At 34.3% G+C, this 16,428-nt stretch overlaps 1 protein-coding gene across 5 annotated transcripts in view; it reads right to left on the reverse strand.

Moving 5' to 3' along the window:
• The window catches only part of NALCN (sodium leak channel, non-selective), a 315,576-nt gene that overhangs the window by 266,309 nt on the left and 32,839 nt on the right, over positions 1-16,428 (reverse strand). For all 5 annotated transcript variants that reach the window (XM_025441082.3, XM_025441086.3, XM_025441081.3 and 2 more), the window contains exons 4-6: positions 2,868-2,951; positions 1,567-1,706; positions 1,356-1,484 (exon numbers count right to left, since the gene is read on the reverse strand). In XM_025441082.3, the coding sequence (XP_025296867.1) occupies positions 1,356-1,484; positions 1,567-1,706; positions 2,868-2,951 (353 nt within the window). The remainder of the gene's footprint in view (positions 1-1,355; positions 1,485-1,566; positions 1,707-2,867; positions 2,952-16,428) is intronic.

Genomic DNA, 16,428 nt, shown 5'->3' on the forward strand with positions numbered 1-16,428 from the left:
TCCGGAGTGTAATATTGGTGAAGGGATAGCCAAAGAGATCGATTATGCACAACAGAGACAACAGGTACAAACCCAAATATGGACAGGGAATTAGTAAATGAGAAAAGTAGCATTAAATTTAGTGCATAACAGCACACAATAAATAGTGTTGGAACAACTGTTTAAATGTATGAAGAAATTTAGATTTATGCTTTACACTAAAACATTTCTAAGCTGTTTTTGTAAGATATACTTGACATACAATAAATTGCACCTATTAAAATCTACAGCTTGATAAATGTTAACATGTGCACAGAACTGCAATCAAGATAATGAACATATTACTAAAAAAAAAAAAAAGATAATGAACATATTGATTAACCCCAAAGGTTTCCTTTATTTATTTTTAAGATTTTATTTATTTGAGAGAAAGAAAGAGTACGAGCAGGGGGAGGGGCAAAGGGAGACAGAAAAGCAGATTCCCACTGAGCAGGGAGCCCAATGCAGGGGTCTATTCTGGAATCAGGACCCAGATGTCTAACTGACGGAGCTACTGAGGCACTCTAACCCCTAAAGTTTCCTAATGCCTCCGGTAACCCTTTATTCTTCTCCCAACCTTATTCCCAGGCAGTCACTGTTTTCCTTTTTGTTGTTACAGATAAGCTTGCATTTTCTAGAATTTTGTATGCACAGAATCACAGAATATGTAATCTTTTTCATCTGGCTTCATTTGCTCAGCATAATTATTTTGAGATCCATCCAAGATGTTGTATATATCAATTTCTCATACTTTTTTATTGCTAAACAGTATTCATCATATGGATATACCACTATTTGTTTATTCATTTATCTGTTGGTGGAAATTTGGGTTTTTAGCAGTTTGGGCTATTACAAATACAGTCACTATGTAAAAGTCTATTTTATGGGCATATGTTTTTATTTCCCCTGGTTAGATACCTGGAATGGAATGAATGGGATATATGGAAGGTGTCTGTTTAACTTTCTAAGAAACTGCCTAACTGTTTTTCCAAGTAGTTCTACCATTTCTCATTTCCATCTTATTTAAATAAGAAATGGAAATACTCAGATGGTATTATGATAGCACACTCCTCATTCTGTCACACTGAGAAAAATCTCCAAATGCACATTTTGAATTTGCTTAGTCTACTTTCCCATGAGGTTACATTTTTCAGTCTGACTTGCCTTGAATACTTGTCTTAAAAAAAATCAGAAAAAAACTTTGAGGAAATAGAGGATATAAAACAGTGTACATAAATACTTTTTTTTGTTCAATTTAGACAAAGTTTTCTCATAAAAACTGCAGAAACTTTCTTGTTAATCTTGTAGATTATAATGCAGTTGGTGGATAAACTTACCCTGGTTTCGTGTCATTTACTACACAGTGATAGGTAAATGTTCCAAACATCTGAACTCCTAAAATTCCATAAAGAAGTAGAAAGAAAAGTAGGAAAATTGAAACGCTCCATATTTGTTCTCCTGATCGCCTAGGGGGAAAAAAAGTAGGCAAAACTTAACAAAAATGTCATAAGTTTTTTTTCCTTAACTTATAATAAAAGCAGCACTTACTTTAAAATGTTTGTAATTCTGGTCCTTGGTAGCTCAAATCGGAAATAAATCCGGAATGCCCGAATCATAATTAGTGGCCGTGGGATCCGCAACATGCCCCAAGGTGACATCTGGTCAACTATATCAGCAATTTCAAATACCTGTAAATTAAGAGGTAAGAATAAACAAGCTCAGAGCTTCCCTTAGCTTTGCCAGTAGTTATGACAAACTCAGATGGCATCAGGAGGTTCACCCTGCACTCTGAACTCTGCCCTGTATTATTTTCCACTGAAATAAATTCTCTTTTGAGCCCATCTTGAAGCTATAGCTATCTTCAGAGAAATGAATACATAAACTAATGTAAATGCTATCACTCTTATTCATCTTCCATATAATCCATTGAAGCACACTTTTTATTACAAAAACTAGTGCCAATTTAGAATAAGTATGCAGAGTCTTCCTAATGAATAATGTTCTTTGGTGGAACTTTTTAAATAGCTAGGTCATAAAGTCATGGAAAAAGGGTTAAGATTATTATAAAAAATAAAAAGGAATTGTACCATTTACTAACAGAGGCAAAATGATAATTAGAAAATGTTTTGTCAATCATATAACAGCTATTAAATGGAAAAGAACACATTAATATGCAGGATGAAATCAGATTGTTGGAGAGGTGAGCTTTATAAAAATAAGGAGAGCTCATCAATAAGCATTAAGATGACTTTGCAGGATGGACTGTGAATTTATTCTATTCTAAATTTTTTAATGAATATGGCAACTTGAGTTTAATTAAATGCAAAAATCAAGTCTGAATGAATGCATGGAAATGAATTCTATTATCTAGTAAAATCCCACCTTTAGGCCTTTTTAATATATGTTCCCATCTTGCATAGTAAGGCATTTTCTATTTGTAATATGGTATTTTATGTTCATCCAAATATATCTATATTTGCCAGCTGTTTTTAGTGAGGACTCAGTCACATAAATGACTGGAATTTTCATTTTTAAATTCATTTTTTTATTCTACAGATACATAAATATTACCATGTTCTGTCCTTTATTTCAATAAATATGTTCTTACATCTTTTTAATAAGAATAATTTGCTCTAGTATTAACTCATGTCTGATTGAGAAATAATTCATAGATGTGACTGACAATGATTAAATGTTTTTAAAGTTATAAACATTTAAAATAATGTAATGTTATAGAAAGTTTCACCATCACATCTGACATATATTCATTACTATTTTTACTTAGATTTTCAATGCAAAACAGTGCACAGTTTGGAAAATACCCCCTTGTAACTTAAAGTTTTAATTACCTGTAACACCAATGAAACCCAAAGGCAGAAGACCATAAATCCATCAAAAACACACCAGCGATCTTTCACATAGGAACTATCCCCCTAAAAATAAATTTCACATGGAATTATCATGCAAAATTAATAATTTCAAAAAACATCTGTGGAAAGAAGGATCAAGTGCTAATTGAGTATAAGCTATTCATAATTTTTGTATCATAATTGAAGAGATTTTTCAAAAGGAACACCTTTAGCATTTTAAATGGCATTTTATATGAAGAAAATAATTTATAAAACACAAGTAACTGCAGAGCTATGCATGGAAAATTTTACATTCACACAAACATAAAATATCACTATTTCTTCTCTTAGTCACATAGATACTACCATTTTAAGAAACCAGAGGTCATCCCACTCAGTAGGCAGGTAAAGTCCTAACCCAGCTTTCTTCCTACAAGAACCAAGAACAATAACGGTCAGCATGAAGGCCTTTCAACCTGTGGATCAACCACCATTAGTAGGAAATTAACCACAAATTCACCACAAGCTAAGTTAAAATGAAGGAGAAACTTGCCTTCATTATCAAATATGTCAAACATATATTGACTTAAGACATATTACTTTCATCTTTTAATAATGAATCTACTCTGACATTAGAATGCATATTTTCATCAGTGGGGATTTTAGGAAAAAAAAATCCTTTCAGATATCAAAATGGAAACCCTCATTAGATTAGAATTGGAACCCTAATTAGGAAGTCTTTTGCTTTATTGGGACTTCCCCATCAAGTCACTAACTCCATCATAATCCATGAAACTCAATTTTGAATTCAGTGACATCTATCATTACCAGCTCTTAATGAAGCAGCTTAGAGAATAAAAATGGTAACAGAAAGCCAAGATTTCAATTTCAAATAAAATGATGAAATCTGTTGTAAGATATTTAGGAAAATAAAATAATTTCCAGAATCATCTATCTTTAGTAATAAATAGGCTATCAAAAAGATTCATTGAGAAATTTTCAGGAATAGTTTATATTATTAAAAAAACTAACAGTATGATAAACCATTTAATGAACATTATCTGACCCAGATGTGAAGTATAAATTCAACTAAGTAACACTGAGGACTCGTCTACTTTACACGAGAGGATATATATATAATGCCTCCTGAAACACACACACCACACACAAACACACACAAATCCTCCGTGGAAAAAGTGATATTATACATCCAACTAATGCATAAGATGGAATAATTTATAATAAATCTATAAACAGTGATAGACAAGATAGGGAGATTAATTATATGAAGAGTTTAGAGAAAAAAATGCTAGTTCCCAAATGCCTAGTAGTAAGAGGATCAACCAAATTTGGTAATTCATATATTGGAGAAGTCACAGAAGAGATATGAAAGCAAGCCCTGAGGCTTGGAGTCTGAGTAACTAAGAGGACGATGACTCTGTTAAGTGTTATGATCATCATATGGTGATTTAAGCCTCATGAAGAGAAAAACTGCACTCGGGGTACCACTGGTTCTGAGTGTGTGTGTGCATGCAAAACATGCCTGCACACACACACACACACACACAAAATCACATATGAATAAATAATTTAAGGATATGATGGTTGTCCTCAAAACCTCACAAAACATCTTTTACTACAAGCATCATATTTGCCTTGTATATTTCATAGTTAGCTGAAAATAGAAATTTTTTTTCTTTTTTTTTTTAAAATAGAAATTAATTAGAATCTGAATATAGAATACGGCCAATATAAAATTGAATTTTCTCTGAGCCTAATTTTAATGGATATCCCACAAGATAATGAATACAAATTATTTAAGGTTACACTTTAAATATTCCCTTGAGTTTCTTAATATACCAAGCAAATGTTCTCTTCATTCATTCATTCACTCAATGTATAGAATACCTTCATGATCTTGACAGTGTTTAAGGCAATAATGCTACAGGAGTGAAAAGAGAAACAAAAACTCCTGCCCTTATGTGATTTACATTCTCAGTTTAAAAAATGTTAAATATACAATATATATTGATCAGTATTATGAAGAAAAATAAATGTAGTTTCAAATTGACTTTTAATAAAAAATATACTTTTTTACTGGAATGTTAGGCAGAAAGAGAAAAATATCACTTGATTGTTAAGAATTAGGCATAGCTGTGATTGTTTTTAAAAATGCAAAGAATTCCAAACACAAAAACTGAAATTTTTACGGGACTCAGCAGAGAACTCTTTTAGAGTAGTTCTATTTTTAACTTTTTGAGGAACCTCCATATTGTCTTCCTGAGTGGCTGTACCAGTTTGTACTCCCACCAACAGTATAGAAGATTCCCCTTTCTCAAATTCCTCACCACCCTGTGATCCCGCAATTGCACTACTGGGTATTCACCCAAAGAATACAAAAATACTAATTCAAAGGGATACGTGCACTTGATGTTTACAGCAGCATTATCTACAAGAGCCAAATTATTAGAGAGCCCAAGTGTCCATCAACTGATGAATGGTGTGTATACATATATACACACATATAAGATTTAAGATACAAAATAAACAATAATAGGGGAAAAAAGAGGAAAACCAAGAAACAGGCCCTTAACTAAAGAGAACACACTGATGATCACCAGAGGGGAGGTGAGTGGGGGGAGGGGGGCGGATGGAGGAAATAGGAGATGGGGATTCAGGAGTGCACTTGGGATGAGCACTGGGTGTTATATAGAAGTTGTATTTCAGGTAGAAATTGTACACCTGAAACTAATATTACACTACGTTAACTAACTGGAATTTAAAAACTTTAAAAAAGAAAAGAAATAAAAACAGAAAAGACCAAAAAAGAAACTATTTTAAAAATAGGAATGATTAAAAGTAAATGTTAGGCAGAAAAAGGATCACTGGGATCACTGGGTACACAGACCCCTAACAGGATGAGTTTATATGGTATTTTCCCCAAACAGTATTATTTTATTTCTTTTCTGTCATTAAAAATTATTATACATAGTATCACTATAATTAACCTCCTTTGTTCCTCATAACTTGCTTTAGTAACAAATTACATTCAGTAAGATACAGGATGAGATCTCATTATATTTAGGATTATTTAAACTGTAAAAGTGAGAATAAACAATGATAGTTCTTGTGAAAGAAAATTCACATTATACCTGTATATGTCTTTAACTGATGTTCAAATATTATGTTTTTTAAAATAGATTCTCAAAATTAAACTTATAAAAGATTTAACAGGGATCCCTGGGTGGCGCAGCGGTTTGGCGCCTGCCTTTGGCCCAGGGCGCGATTCTGGAGACCCAGGATCGAATCCCACATCGGGCTCCCGGTGCATGGAGCCTGCTTCTCCCTCTGCCTGTGTCTCTGCCTCTCTCTCTCTCTCTCTCTCTCTGTGTGACTATCATAAATAAATAAAAATTAAAAAAAAAAAAAAGATTTAACATTTTAGCTTTAACAAAACTTGCCCTTAAGTTGGCACAAATAAAGTCAATTTTTCAAATTGGGGCCCCACAAATTTAGAATATAAAGCTATCAAAATAGAGTTGACTGAACTTTTATTTCTTACTTACTTTATATATTTGTTTACTAAGGAAATTGATGTTGCCACAATGACCTAAAGTATATTATAAGCTATATAAAAGGTTAGGTTATTTAAAATCACTTTAAAAGCCCTGGTGGGGATCACAAATAAAGTATGCAAACAAAGTGCTAACTCAAATGAGCTCACATTATATAAACTGGCTTAGCAAAACTTCCACTATGTAACACAGAAAACTATTTCTGAATTAGGAAGTCATTTCACAGGATGCCTGGGTGGCCCAGTGGTTGAACATCTGTCTTTGACTCAGATCGTGATCCGGGAGGTCCTGAGATCAAGTCCCAAATCAGGCTCCCTATGGGGAGCCTCCTTCTCCCTCTGCCTATGTCTCTGCCTCTCTGTGCGTGTCTTCCATGAATAAGTAAGTTAAATCTTTAGAAAAGGAAGACATTTCAGTTGCATTGTTTGGAATGTGCTCTGCTTTAGACTTTCCAGGAATTCATTGTGGCATTTACCTGTTGCCAACAAGACCACCACACACTAGATGGTATGTAATAGTTAATTAGAACTGGCTTCTTTCCACTTGTGAAATAAACCACTGGGCATAAGTTTTGTATATTACTTTTTGGCTCATGTTCCCAAGAGCATTTAATATTATAAAAACCTTTAATAAGCAGTGGTATAGCGAGCTAGGACACAAAAACCAGTAACACTCAGATTCTCACCCCCCCACTTTAATTTTTAAGTTTTGCTTTTTAGTGTTCATTATTCTTTTTTAAAAAGAATAATTATTTTTACTTTTACTTATTTATGACAGAGAGGGAGAGAGCAGGGAGTGAGCAGAGGGAGAACGACAAGCAGACTCCTCTCTGAGCTACCAGCCTGACATGGGCTCCACCTCACAACTCTGAGATCTCGACCTGAGCTGAAACCAACAGTTGGATGCTTCACCCACTGAGCCACCCAGTCTGTGCTCATTATTCTTCATGCTTGTCTGTCTTCCTGAAAAATTCTCCCAAGTCGGTGCCAACTTTTTCCTCCAGACTCTGATCTGGCCATAGCCTAGGCTGATTAATGCTTTAGCTCACACATAATGCAACAAGCAGCCACTCAGCTCATGTGTATAAAAACTGTTCCTATTGTGTAACTTATAGAATTGTCCTTTGTAATTCCCACCTGTTGTTGAATGAATTATAGTTTACTCCCTCCCGTTTATCAATTCCAGTTGTGAAGTTTGGGTTTCCCACTTAAATCTTCTGTAAACATACTCTCTGGTGCTACATTAAAAAAAAATAGTCTGTCCCCATCATAAATATTTGAGTCTTTTCTGAAGATTCGTAACAACTTGAGACTAGACAATTTCAGGCTCCTAGCACAGAGTGTGACATATAGCAGATGTTAAATGAATGAATTAGGTAAGAATTTGTACAATATCTCAGAGAGTTTCTGCAGATTACAATGTATATAGTAAGAAGTCCATTCATATGCCTCTTGAATGCATCCCATCACACATCCATTCATTGAAATTAGTATTGTTCCTTAAAAGAAATGATTCTTTGATTCCTGGCAAAGATAGAAAGATATATTATTATCTTTCTGGGTAATATGTTAAAGTTAAGACTTTTTCCCTGTATTATCATGAAAAACCACAGATGAAATTAACTTTTGGATATTTCCTGGATGCGTACCGTTTGACTACACAGAGCTGACATGCCAAGCAAACAGGAATTGGGTCTAGGCATACATAATTTGTGCACTATAATGTAATTGTAAACATGACTGAATTGAAATTTATATCATGTTAATCATTACTGAGAATCACTAAGGCTTCATAAGTCTAAATAACTTTAAATAAATAAAATATAGACTTTGAACCTGACGCTTTGAAATATAATCTCATAATATATTTTGTGTCTCACACATTTACCAAATTCTCTTTTTGATTGTTTGTTAAAAACTTTTAACCATAATTGGTGAAGTATGTCTATATTCTTTTAAAATCCTACTGTATTAATACCTGAGTTATATAATATTTGCAAATAATAAGCTGATCCTTTTCTCTACTTCCAAAATATGTAACCAAACCCTCATACACATGGTACTCAAGAAATTTTAACACCTAAATATGACAGAAAGGTTTTAATTTGCTTGTTCCATCAACAAAAATGGAGAGAATGCTAGAGCTATAAGCAGAAATCAGCATGCTGGTGGCTGAGGAGTTATTCAAGAGCTGTCTGTCAATTTTTACAAAGGTAAACACTCAGAGGCTGCCAATCAATTATGCAGTATAAGGGAGTCACTTAAATTGCCATGCAAGTATTTAATAAGCAGAGAAACCAAACACATTTATCTGAAGACATTTATAGGGATATAGTTTGCATTTACAAAATGATATGCCCTGGTATAGTTTTCCAAGCACATGATTTATTGTTCCCAGTTCCCAGGGCCCATCTGTCACTGTGCCTTAGCATTATTATTTATCACTTCAACAGTGCTCAGAGCATGCATGTTACTTTTACCTAGGTATATTGCCAGATGAAAAATAGACAACTGATAATTGTCTGCAGATTTTGCAGTCTGCAATACATGGAATGCCCTACAATACCACAAACATCTATCACTCAAATGGTTTATTTTTGTCTCCAGGGACCTGGTGAGCTAGAATGCTTCTCAGAATAGGAATTAATGGGGAGGTAATTAGAAACAAATTATTAGGGAATGGGAATGAATTGGCAGATACCTTCAAGCATGGGGAACATTATAAAGGATGTGAAATCTTTCAAACAATACGTCTTCCGGTAAGAACTGTCTTTAAAATTTTTTGAAGTCCCAAATCACTATGTAACTAGAAGAACCATGATAAAGAATCAGCGTGTATGTTAGTGGAAACACTGAAGCTGCCCATAAATCCTGTAAGAAGGTACAGTGTACAATGCATGTATAGCTCTGTTGTTCTTTTGAGCTCAATCTTGTGCTGGCATTGATCATCCACTTAACAATAGGTAAGTGTCAAGTGCATCACGATCTTCCTTTTCCCTATCTTCCCTGAGAAGGTTAGTTTTTCACAGGACATAAGACTGGAGTCTCCCAACTCAGTCACTTGATCTTATTTCATCAATTTTAAGACACACTACCCTCCCATCCCACCCCAACATAGTTTAACATTTCTAAATTTAGGATATATCTTGTAATCAATGCATCAATTACAATCTTACATCTTACAATCAAAGTATAATTAGCAGAACTTTTTCTTTCATAAAAAGTGTAAAGTGATGCCTCATCTTACTACTGATGACCACATAGATTCAATCAAATATGGTAGGTAGTCCTTTCATATACTATTTATTTGCTTATTTATTAAGTTCACACGCTCCCGCTTTCGTTTGGTGCATACAAAACACCCACTTCTGAATTTAATATGTACAAATAATTGAGTGATAGGTGTTTTAAATGCTGTTTATTATACAGAAATGTACAAGTGGATTGTTATCTTGTGTTAGAGAGTGATTTAGTGACATTTAGAGAAGTTGGTTGGGGTTTCTGTAATGCATTATTAGTTTTCCTATTTAAATTGATGGAATATAGGCTCAAGTTTTCTGAAAATATGCTGAAATATATTTGCTGGAATAGATCAGACACAGATAATGTGGAGTGCTTATTTGTGCTTTATAGGTCTGATCCATAAAGTGGCCCAGCCATTCTCTGAGGACAGGGCTCTGCTCTTTGTCTCTTTGAGGGTGGTGAGCTCATTATAATAAGTCTTCCAATCAATGTCTGAATGATTAAAGGGAAACTTGGCAACTGTACTTGGGTTTGAGAACATAACTCTTATATTTCTATTATATCTTAAGTATCTTAAATTTATATTTATGCATATTTTAATATATTAGGCAAAACACGAGGTCAATAAAATTAGTGGGCAATACTAGAAAGTCATAGCTGCACTATGTTTGTTTTTTGTTTGTTTTTTACTACGTTTGTTTTGAAAAACAAAGTTTCTTGGTTTGGTTTGCTATAGATGCTTCTACAAGCTAAGTTATTATTAGATCACATTACCTTAAGCATTAGGTATGAATTTCAGGTGTGCCATAACGTTGCTAAAGCAGACTAGGTATGCTGTTAGAGCACTGTATATGATTATAAGCAACAATACACTGGTTTGCTTTTATAAGCATTTTCTATGGATTAACATAGTTTTATCCATTGAAAACATTCTTTCAAAAATAAAAAACAAGCATTCCCCAAATCTCTGACATATATGTACATCGACTGACATGTTGTCTTCCATAGAAGTCATATGACATACCGGTGTTACTCACTGAATAACTAAATCTGACTGTTCCACAGAAATATATTAGTTGGAAATCAGTGCATATAGTATGATTTCCATTCAAAATAATTGTACAGCTGTGTTACAAACAATGTGAAAACTTGTTAAGAAAAGTGCAACCTGATGCTTAAAACACAAGATATGTGTGTATATGTGTATATATATATATATGTATATATATATATATACATATATATATATATATTCAAAATGAGCCCATATATGTATGGGAAAAACACAGAAGTCCTACAAGTGAACAAACACAGCACGTATTTGCAAAATTTCTGGGTAAAGACACTAAAAAGTTGAATGAGTGGTAACTGTAGTACTATTGGAAAATGAATTAAGGTGGAAACCATATGGAAATATTTTATGAAAAATAAGTTTTTTAGCAGACAGGTGCTTCATAAATGTTTAAAAATATATAGTAGGGTTAACTGAGGAGAGCATAGTAATTCAAACTTGAGTAACATGAGATCCTCTAAAAAATTATCATACAGCCCCTATACAGGCTGTTATGTTTTATTATGGAGTAACTTAAATGCCTACACTTTTCTCATGCAACTGTAAACCAAAACAAATATACAAATACAAAAATATGGAGTCAAAAAATTAAATTAGCAACACAAATGTACTGTAACAGATGCTATTTTTCTAAAACTAAGCCTTTATGAAAAGTTTATGGTTTGCTTCCAGCTTTAGTATATAATCCAAAATTGTAAGTCATATGTATTAAGGTGTACAACTTGTTTTTTTAAAGGTATGCCACTTTATTTTTTTTAAAGATTTTATTTATTTATTCATGAGAGACACACAGAGAGAGAGAGAGAGAGAGAGAGGCAGAGACACAGGCAGAGAGAGGGAGAAGCAGGCTTCATGCCACGAAGCCTGACATGGGACTCGATCCCAGGTCTCCAGGATCACAACCTGGACTGAAGGCGGCGCTAAACCGCTGAGCCACCCGGGCTGCCCAAGGTGTATGACTTAGTTGTTGGTGTATGTTTACAACTCAATAGCAAAAAGAGATAAACAACTTGATTTTAAAAGGGCAAAGGACCTCAACAGACATTTCTCTAAAAAAGACATTTAGATGGTTAAGAAGTATATGAAAAGGCACTTGACTTCACTAACAATCAGGAAAATGAAAATCAAAACCACAATAAGATATCACTTCAAATGTTAGGATTTATCAAAAAGACAACAGATAACAAATGTTGGGGAGGATGTGGAAAAAAGGGAACCCTTGTGCACTGTTGCAGGGAATGTAAATTGGTACACTCATTCTAAATTATGAAGTTCCTAAAAAATTAAAAACAGAACTACCTTATAATCCAGAATTCCCACTTCTAAGTATATATCCAAAGGAAAGTAAGTTAAGTTTTAAATACAAGAATGTAATCTCAAGTCCAATATACTCTGGTCTGTGTCTGCCATAACATGCATGTTTGCAGAAATGTATATCATAAAAATGAGAACAAATTCATGACCTGGGACGGGGGGGCCCCAAGGGTGAAAATTCAATAATATGATAAATTTAAAGCCTGGTTCAGGATAATAAGACTTCCTATTTAATTATATTTAACTCAAATCTGAGATGGCATTTGAACACTGAATATTAGTTTTAATAAGATATGAGGCTGCAATGATTATTTCCAGATAATGTTAGCATGACAGTATTACTAAAATCTGCATTATATTTGTGTTTAATCCAAGAATTCTTAAATTAAAAACAGAAAAACTGTATTTGATGTTAATTTTCAATTTTAAATTCTTACAGATTGAAAATTAAAACAACACTTTTAGTTTTAGTCAACAGCTCATCATCCAAATATTGATGGAAATCAGAAAATACTAGACGGGACTAAGAGTGTTTCAAAAACAACCTGGTCATAAATCAAATATTTTATTATTTAATGATTGCTGCAACTTTTAATATTTGAACTTTTAAAACCTTTGTTCATTTGGTGCTCAGTTCACTTGGTATGAATATATTCAGTCCACCTCTGTTCTCTTCATCATTAGACTCTGATATTGCAATGTCTACTGTCATGCTCATGATGTGAAATCCAAGTCTTAATTTATTAAATAACTTCAGAAAACAAAACTTTTATTCTAGGAAATGTCATGCTTTTGTTCATTCAAGTTGGAATCTCAGATCAACACATGGTGATTTATAATCCCAATGAATATTCAAAGATTGCCATTGCCTGAATGACCAATACACACAAGCCCTGGGGTCATCCAAGGCCCTCTGGAGAATCATAGAATTCAAAACAGGGCTAGACTGTGCTGAGAGTGAAGTTACAGTGGCATAAAGACACCTCTGGCACCTTCACAAAACCTCAAGTCCCCTGAGCTGACCTCCTGGTTTAGCTATCAATTTGGGCACCTTGACATATCTAAACCTAATGCTCAGAGTATCTGATCTAGCAATTTTGTGAAAGACCCAGATTATCTTCAAATTACAACTGAAATCTACTGGATGAGGCATGGAAGGTGCCCACTGCACCCATAAATCAACATCTTTTCCTAGTGGGCTGTGGATCACATACTACGGCCATGCTGCCTTTCCTGGGGCCCATGCTTACTGTACTCACAATAGGCTCTCGGTGTTTCTCTGAGTTTACTTGTTTCTTGGCAAATACATTAAGATTACTGTGGCTTTGATGGTTTCTTTCAAGTTCAAATCCTGAACTGAATTTCTCTTTTGTATTTCTACCCCAATTTTCTGTGAATTACCATATAAACTTCAGAAAGTTTTTTCAAAGCTTCTTATAAAATCTGACAATAGCAACCAGCTGGCTGGTCAAGCGGCTAGCTGAAACTAAGTCTGCAGTGAGTTGAACAGTGTGCCCCCCAAATCCATGTCCAATCAGAACCTCAGAATGTGACCTTATATGGAAATAAGGCCTTTCGAAGATGCAATTAGTTATGATGAGGTCATGCTAAATTAGGGTGAGCCCTAAATCCAATGACTAGTACCCTTAAAAGAGGAGGAGAGGATACACAGGGAAACAAGAAGTTCATGTGAAGACAGGAGCAGAAACTGAAGCAATACAGCTACAAGCTGAGGAATGTCAAAAACTGCTAGGGGCCATCTAAAGTGAGGAAGACCAAGGAGAGGTTTGTTTTCCCCTTTCCCCTAGAATCTTCAGAAAGATCATGGGTCTGCTGACATTCTAGTTTTGGACCTGTGGCCTCCAGAACTGTGAGACAATAAATTTCTGTTGTTTTAAGCCCTTGTTTGTTGTTAGTATGGAAGAAGTAGGTAACTAATACAAACTCCAAAGTATTTGTGATCTCTGTTTAAAAGCCACTATGACAATGAAATCAGAGGAAAGAAGTCAGGCAATAACAAATTCTTTGAGAGCAGCGCTCGAGAAATTAATAAATGCATCCGCAGACAAACTTCCAAGCTCACTCCTGTCCTTTATCTCTTCACTATCAGGTGCATCGAACTGCATTTCCTCCCAAGACTTCTCCTCCAGATCCTAATGTAATCTGGCCAATCAGATATGCACTCTCAGAACTATGAACATTGACTTCTAAGGAGAAAGACAGAGATGGCCTGGAGCAATGTCCACAGTGTCAGCAGTGGTAGTATGTGGACCACACTGTTCACAGGTGTGACCTGAGCTGAGGTCATTGCAGCCCTGAGTGCAGAGCTTCCTGGAGTACACTTTTGAAGCTCAATTTCTCAGTGCCTCATTCACTCAATGTACCCAGGAGGTGTCCCTACCACTTTCTCAAAAAAAAAAAAAAAAAAGTACAGCCAGAATTTGTTTTTTTGTGTGTGTGTTTTGTTTTTTGTTTTTTGTTTTTTTGGGGTTTTTTTTTGTTTTGTTTTTTTGGTCATAATGTGTCTAACACAAAGTATATGCTAAATAAACTACTATAAAGGTTAAGCAGTTGGCTTTAATTTGGGTAAGATCACGATGGGAGTTTTTTTGAATTTCCCAAATTTCCTAAGAAAACAAAGCAAGTGAGATAGCATAGAGAAACATATCCACAGACATAGTCTTGAATAAAACTAACTGATAATGTGTTCCAAAATGAAGATCAAACTATTGACAATAGTAATACCTACTCAAGACCCCAGTTTGGGGAAGGTGTAGAGGGAAATCATGCAGGGAAGTTGTGGCTGATCCAAGATTTTCACAGCACCAAAACTACTAACAAATACTAGCAAAACACTTAGTGGAAGTCTCAGAGAGTGAACCTGAGAATAAATGGTAAAATTCTTAGAAATGTAACATAGCAGTCTACAAAGAATATCCTAATCTTCCAAGTGGATCTAATAAAAACTCCTTTCTAGGAGACCAGAGACCCAAGCTAAAGAAAAATTCCTGGAGTAGAATCCAAATTGGCTAGGGCAGGAATGAGAGGGACAGAGGAGATCAAGGGTTTGATAAGAGGGCCAGCTGTCCAGAGGAGGCACAGCCCAGACCTGGGATGGTTGCTGTAAAGAGAAGCTATATATTTTACACTTCATGGTAACAACAGAGGAAGGAACCCTCAAACTGATAATGTATGGAAGTTACTCTACCCATTAAGCAGGAGAAACTCCATTTCAAATGAACAATAGCAAGAAAGGTAATAAAACAAAAGGATGATGATCAAGTCCTTATGAATATATCATAATCATATATTATGATTATACATAATATGTATGATCAAGTCCATATAAATATGTAGAAGAACCCAATAACATATAAAAATATAAGACACACAAAAAAGTAAACATACAAAGCAGATAAAAACTGTAGTAGAATATAACAAAGTTATCAAAAAAAAATTAAAAATAGATGCTACAAAAGTGCCACAAAACTGGAAACAGGGAAGCAAAGAAATGATGTCTAAATAACAGGAGACTGGAAAAAAAGACAGAGAAGTGTTCAGGAGATCATCAGAATTAGAAAGAAATGGAAAAAAAATCATTTTAGATGGAGAAGTAAACTCAAAGGAACACACGATTGAAAAGACAGCATGGGGAGTACATACAGTAAGGGAAACAGAATACAGAAGAAATAAAATGGAAAAAAATAAAAAACACATTAAGAAAATGATGGAAATAAATGACTAAAACATGATCTGGTGTAACTGGACTATAAAAGAAATCCTGAAGAACAATGAAGCAGAATAAAATAAAATAAATATCATGTGATGAGTATATCCCATAACAGTCAACAAAAGACACATTCTCATAATTCTGCTGAGTTCACTAATAAATGTAAAGACTCTCAATATTTAAGAGAAAAGATCACATCACATAGAAGGAAAAAAACATTCTCACAGCCAGATTTATACCAAAAACGATGAAGTAACATATTTAAGAACCTCAAGAAATGAAAATGTGAAACACCTTAAGAAATCTAGAAATAGACTGAAAAAAGTAGACTAAATAAATAAAAGAAAGAAAGAAAGAAAGAAAGGTAAAAGCAAAAATTAATGAGTGAGAATGAATGAATAAGCTAGTACTTTTTAAAAATCAGTAAGATAAGTAAAACAATTGGCTAATCTAAAATAAAATGAAGGTTATCTGGGCGGTTCAGTTGATTAAGTGTCTGCTTTTGGTTCAGGTCATGATCTTTGGGTTCTGGGATGGAGCCCTGAATGTCGAGTTCCTTGCTCTGTGAGGAGTCTGCTTCTCCCTCTCCCTCTACTGGCCCCACCATGCTCTCTCTCAAATAAACGAA

Source organism: Canis lupus, chromosome 22 (genome assembly GCF_003254725.2).
Source record: "Canis lupus dingo isolate Sandy chromosome 22, ASM325472v2, whole genome shotgun sequence".
Taxonomy (NCBI): Eukaryota; Metazoa; Chordata; class Mammalia; order Carnivora; family Canidae; genus Canis; species Canis lupus.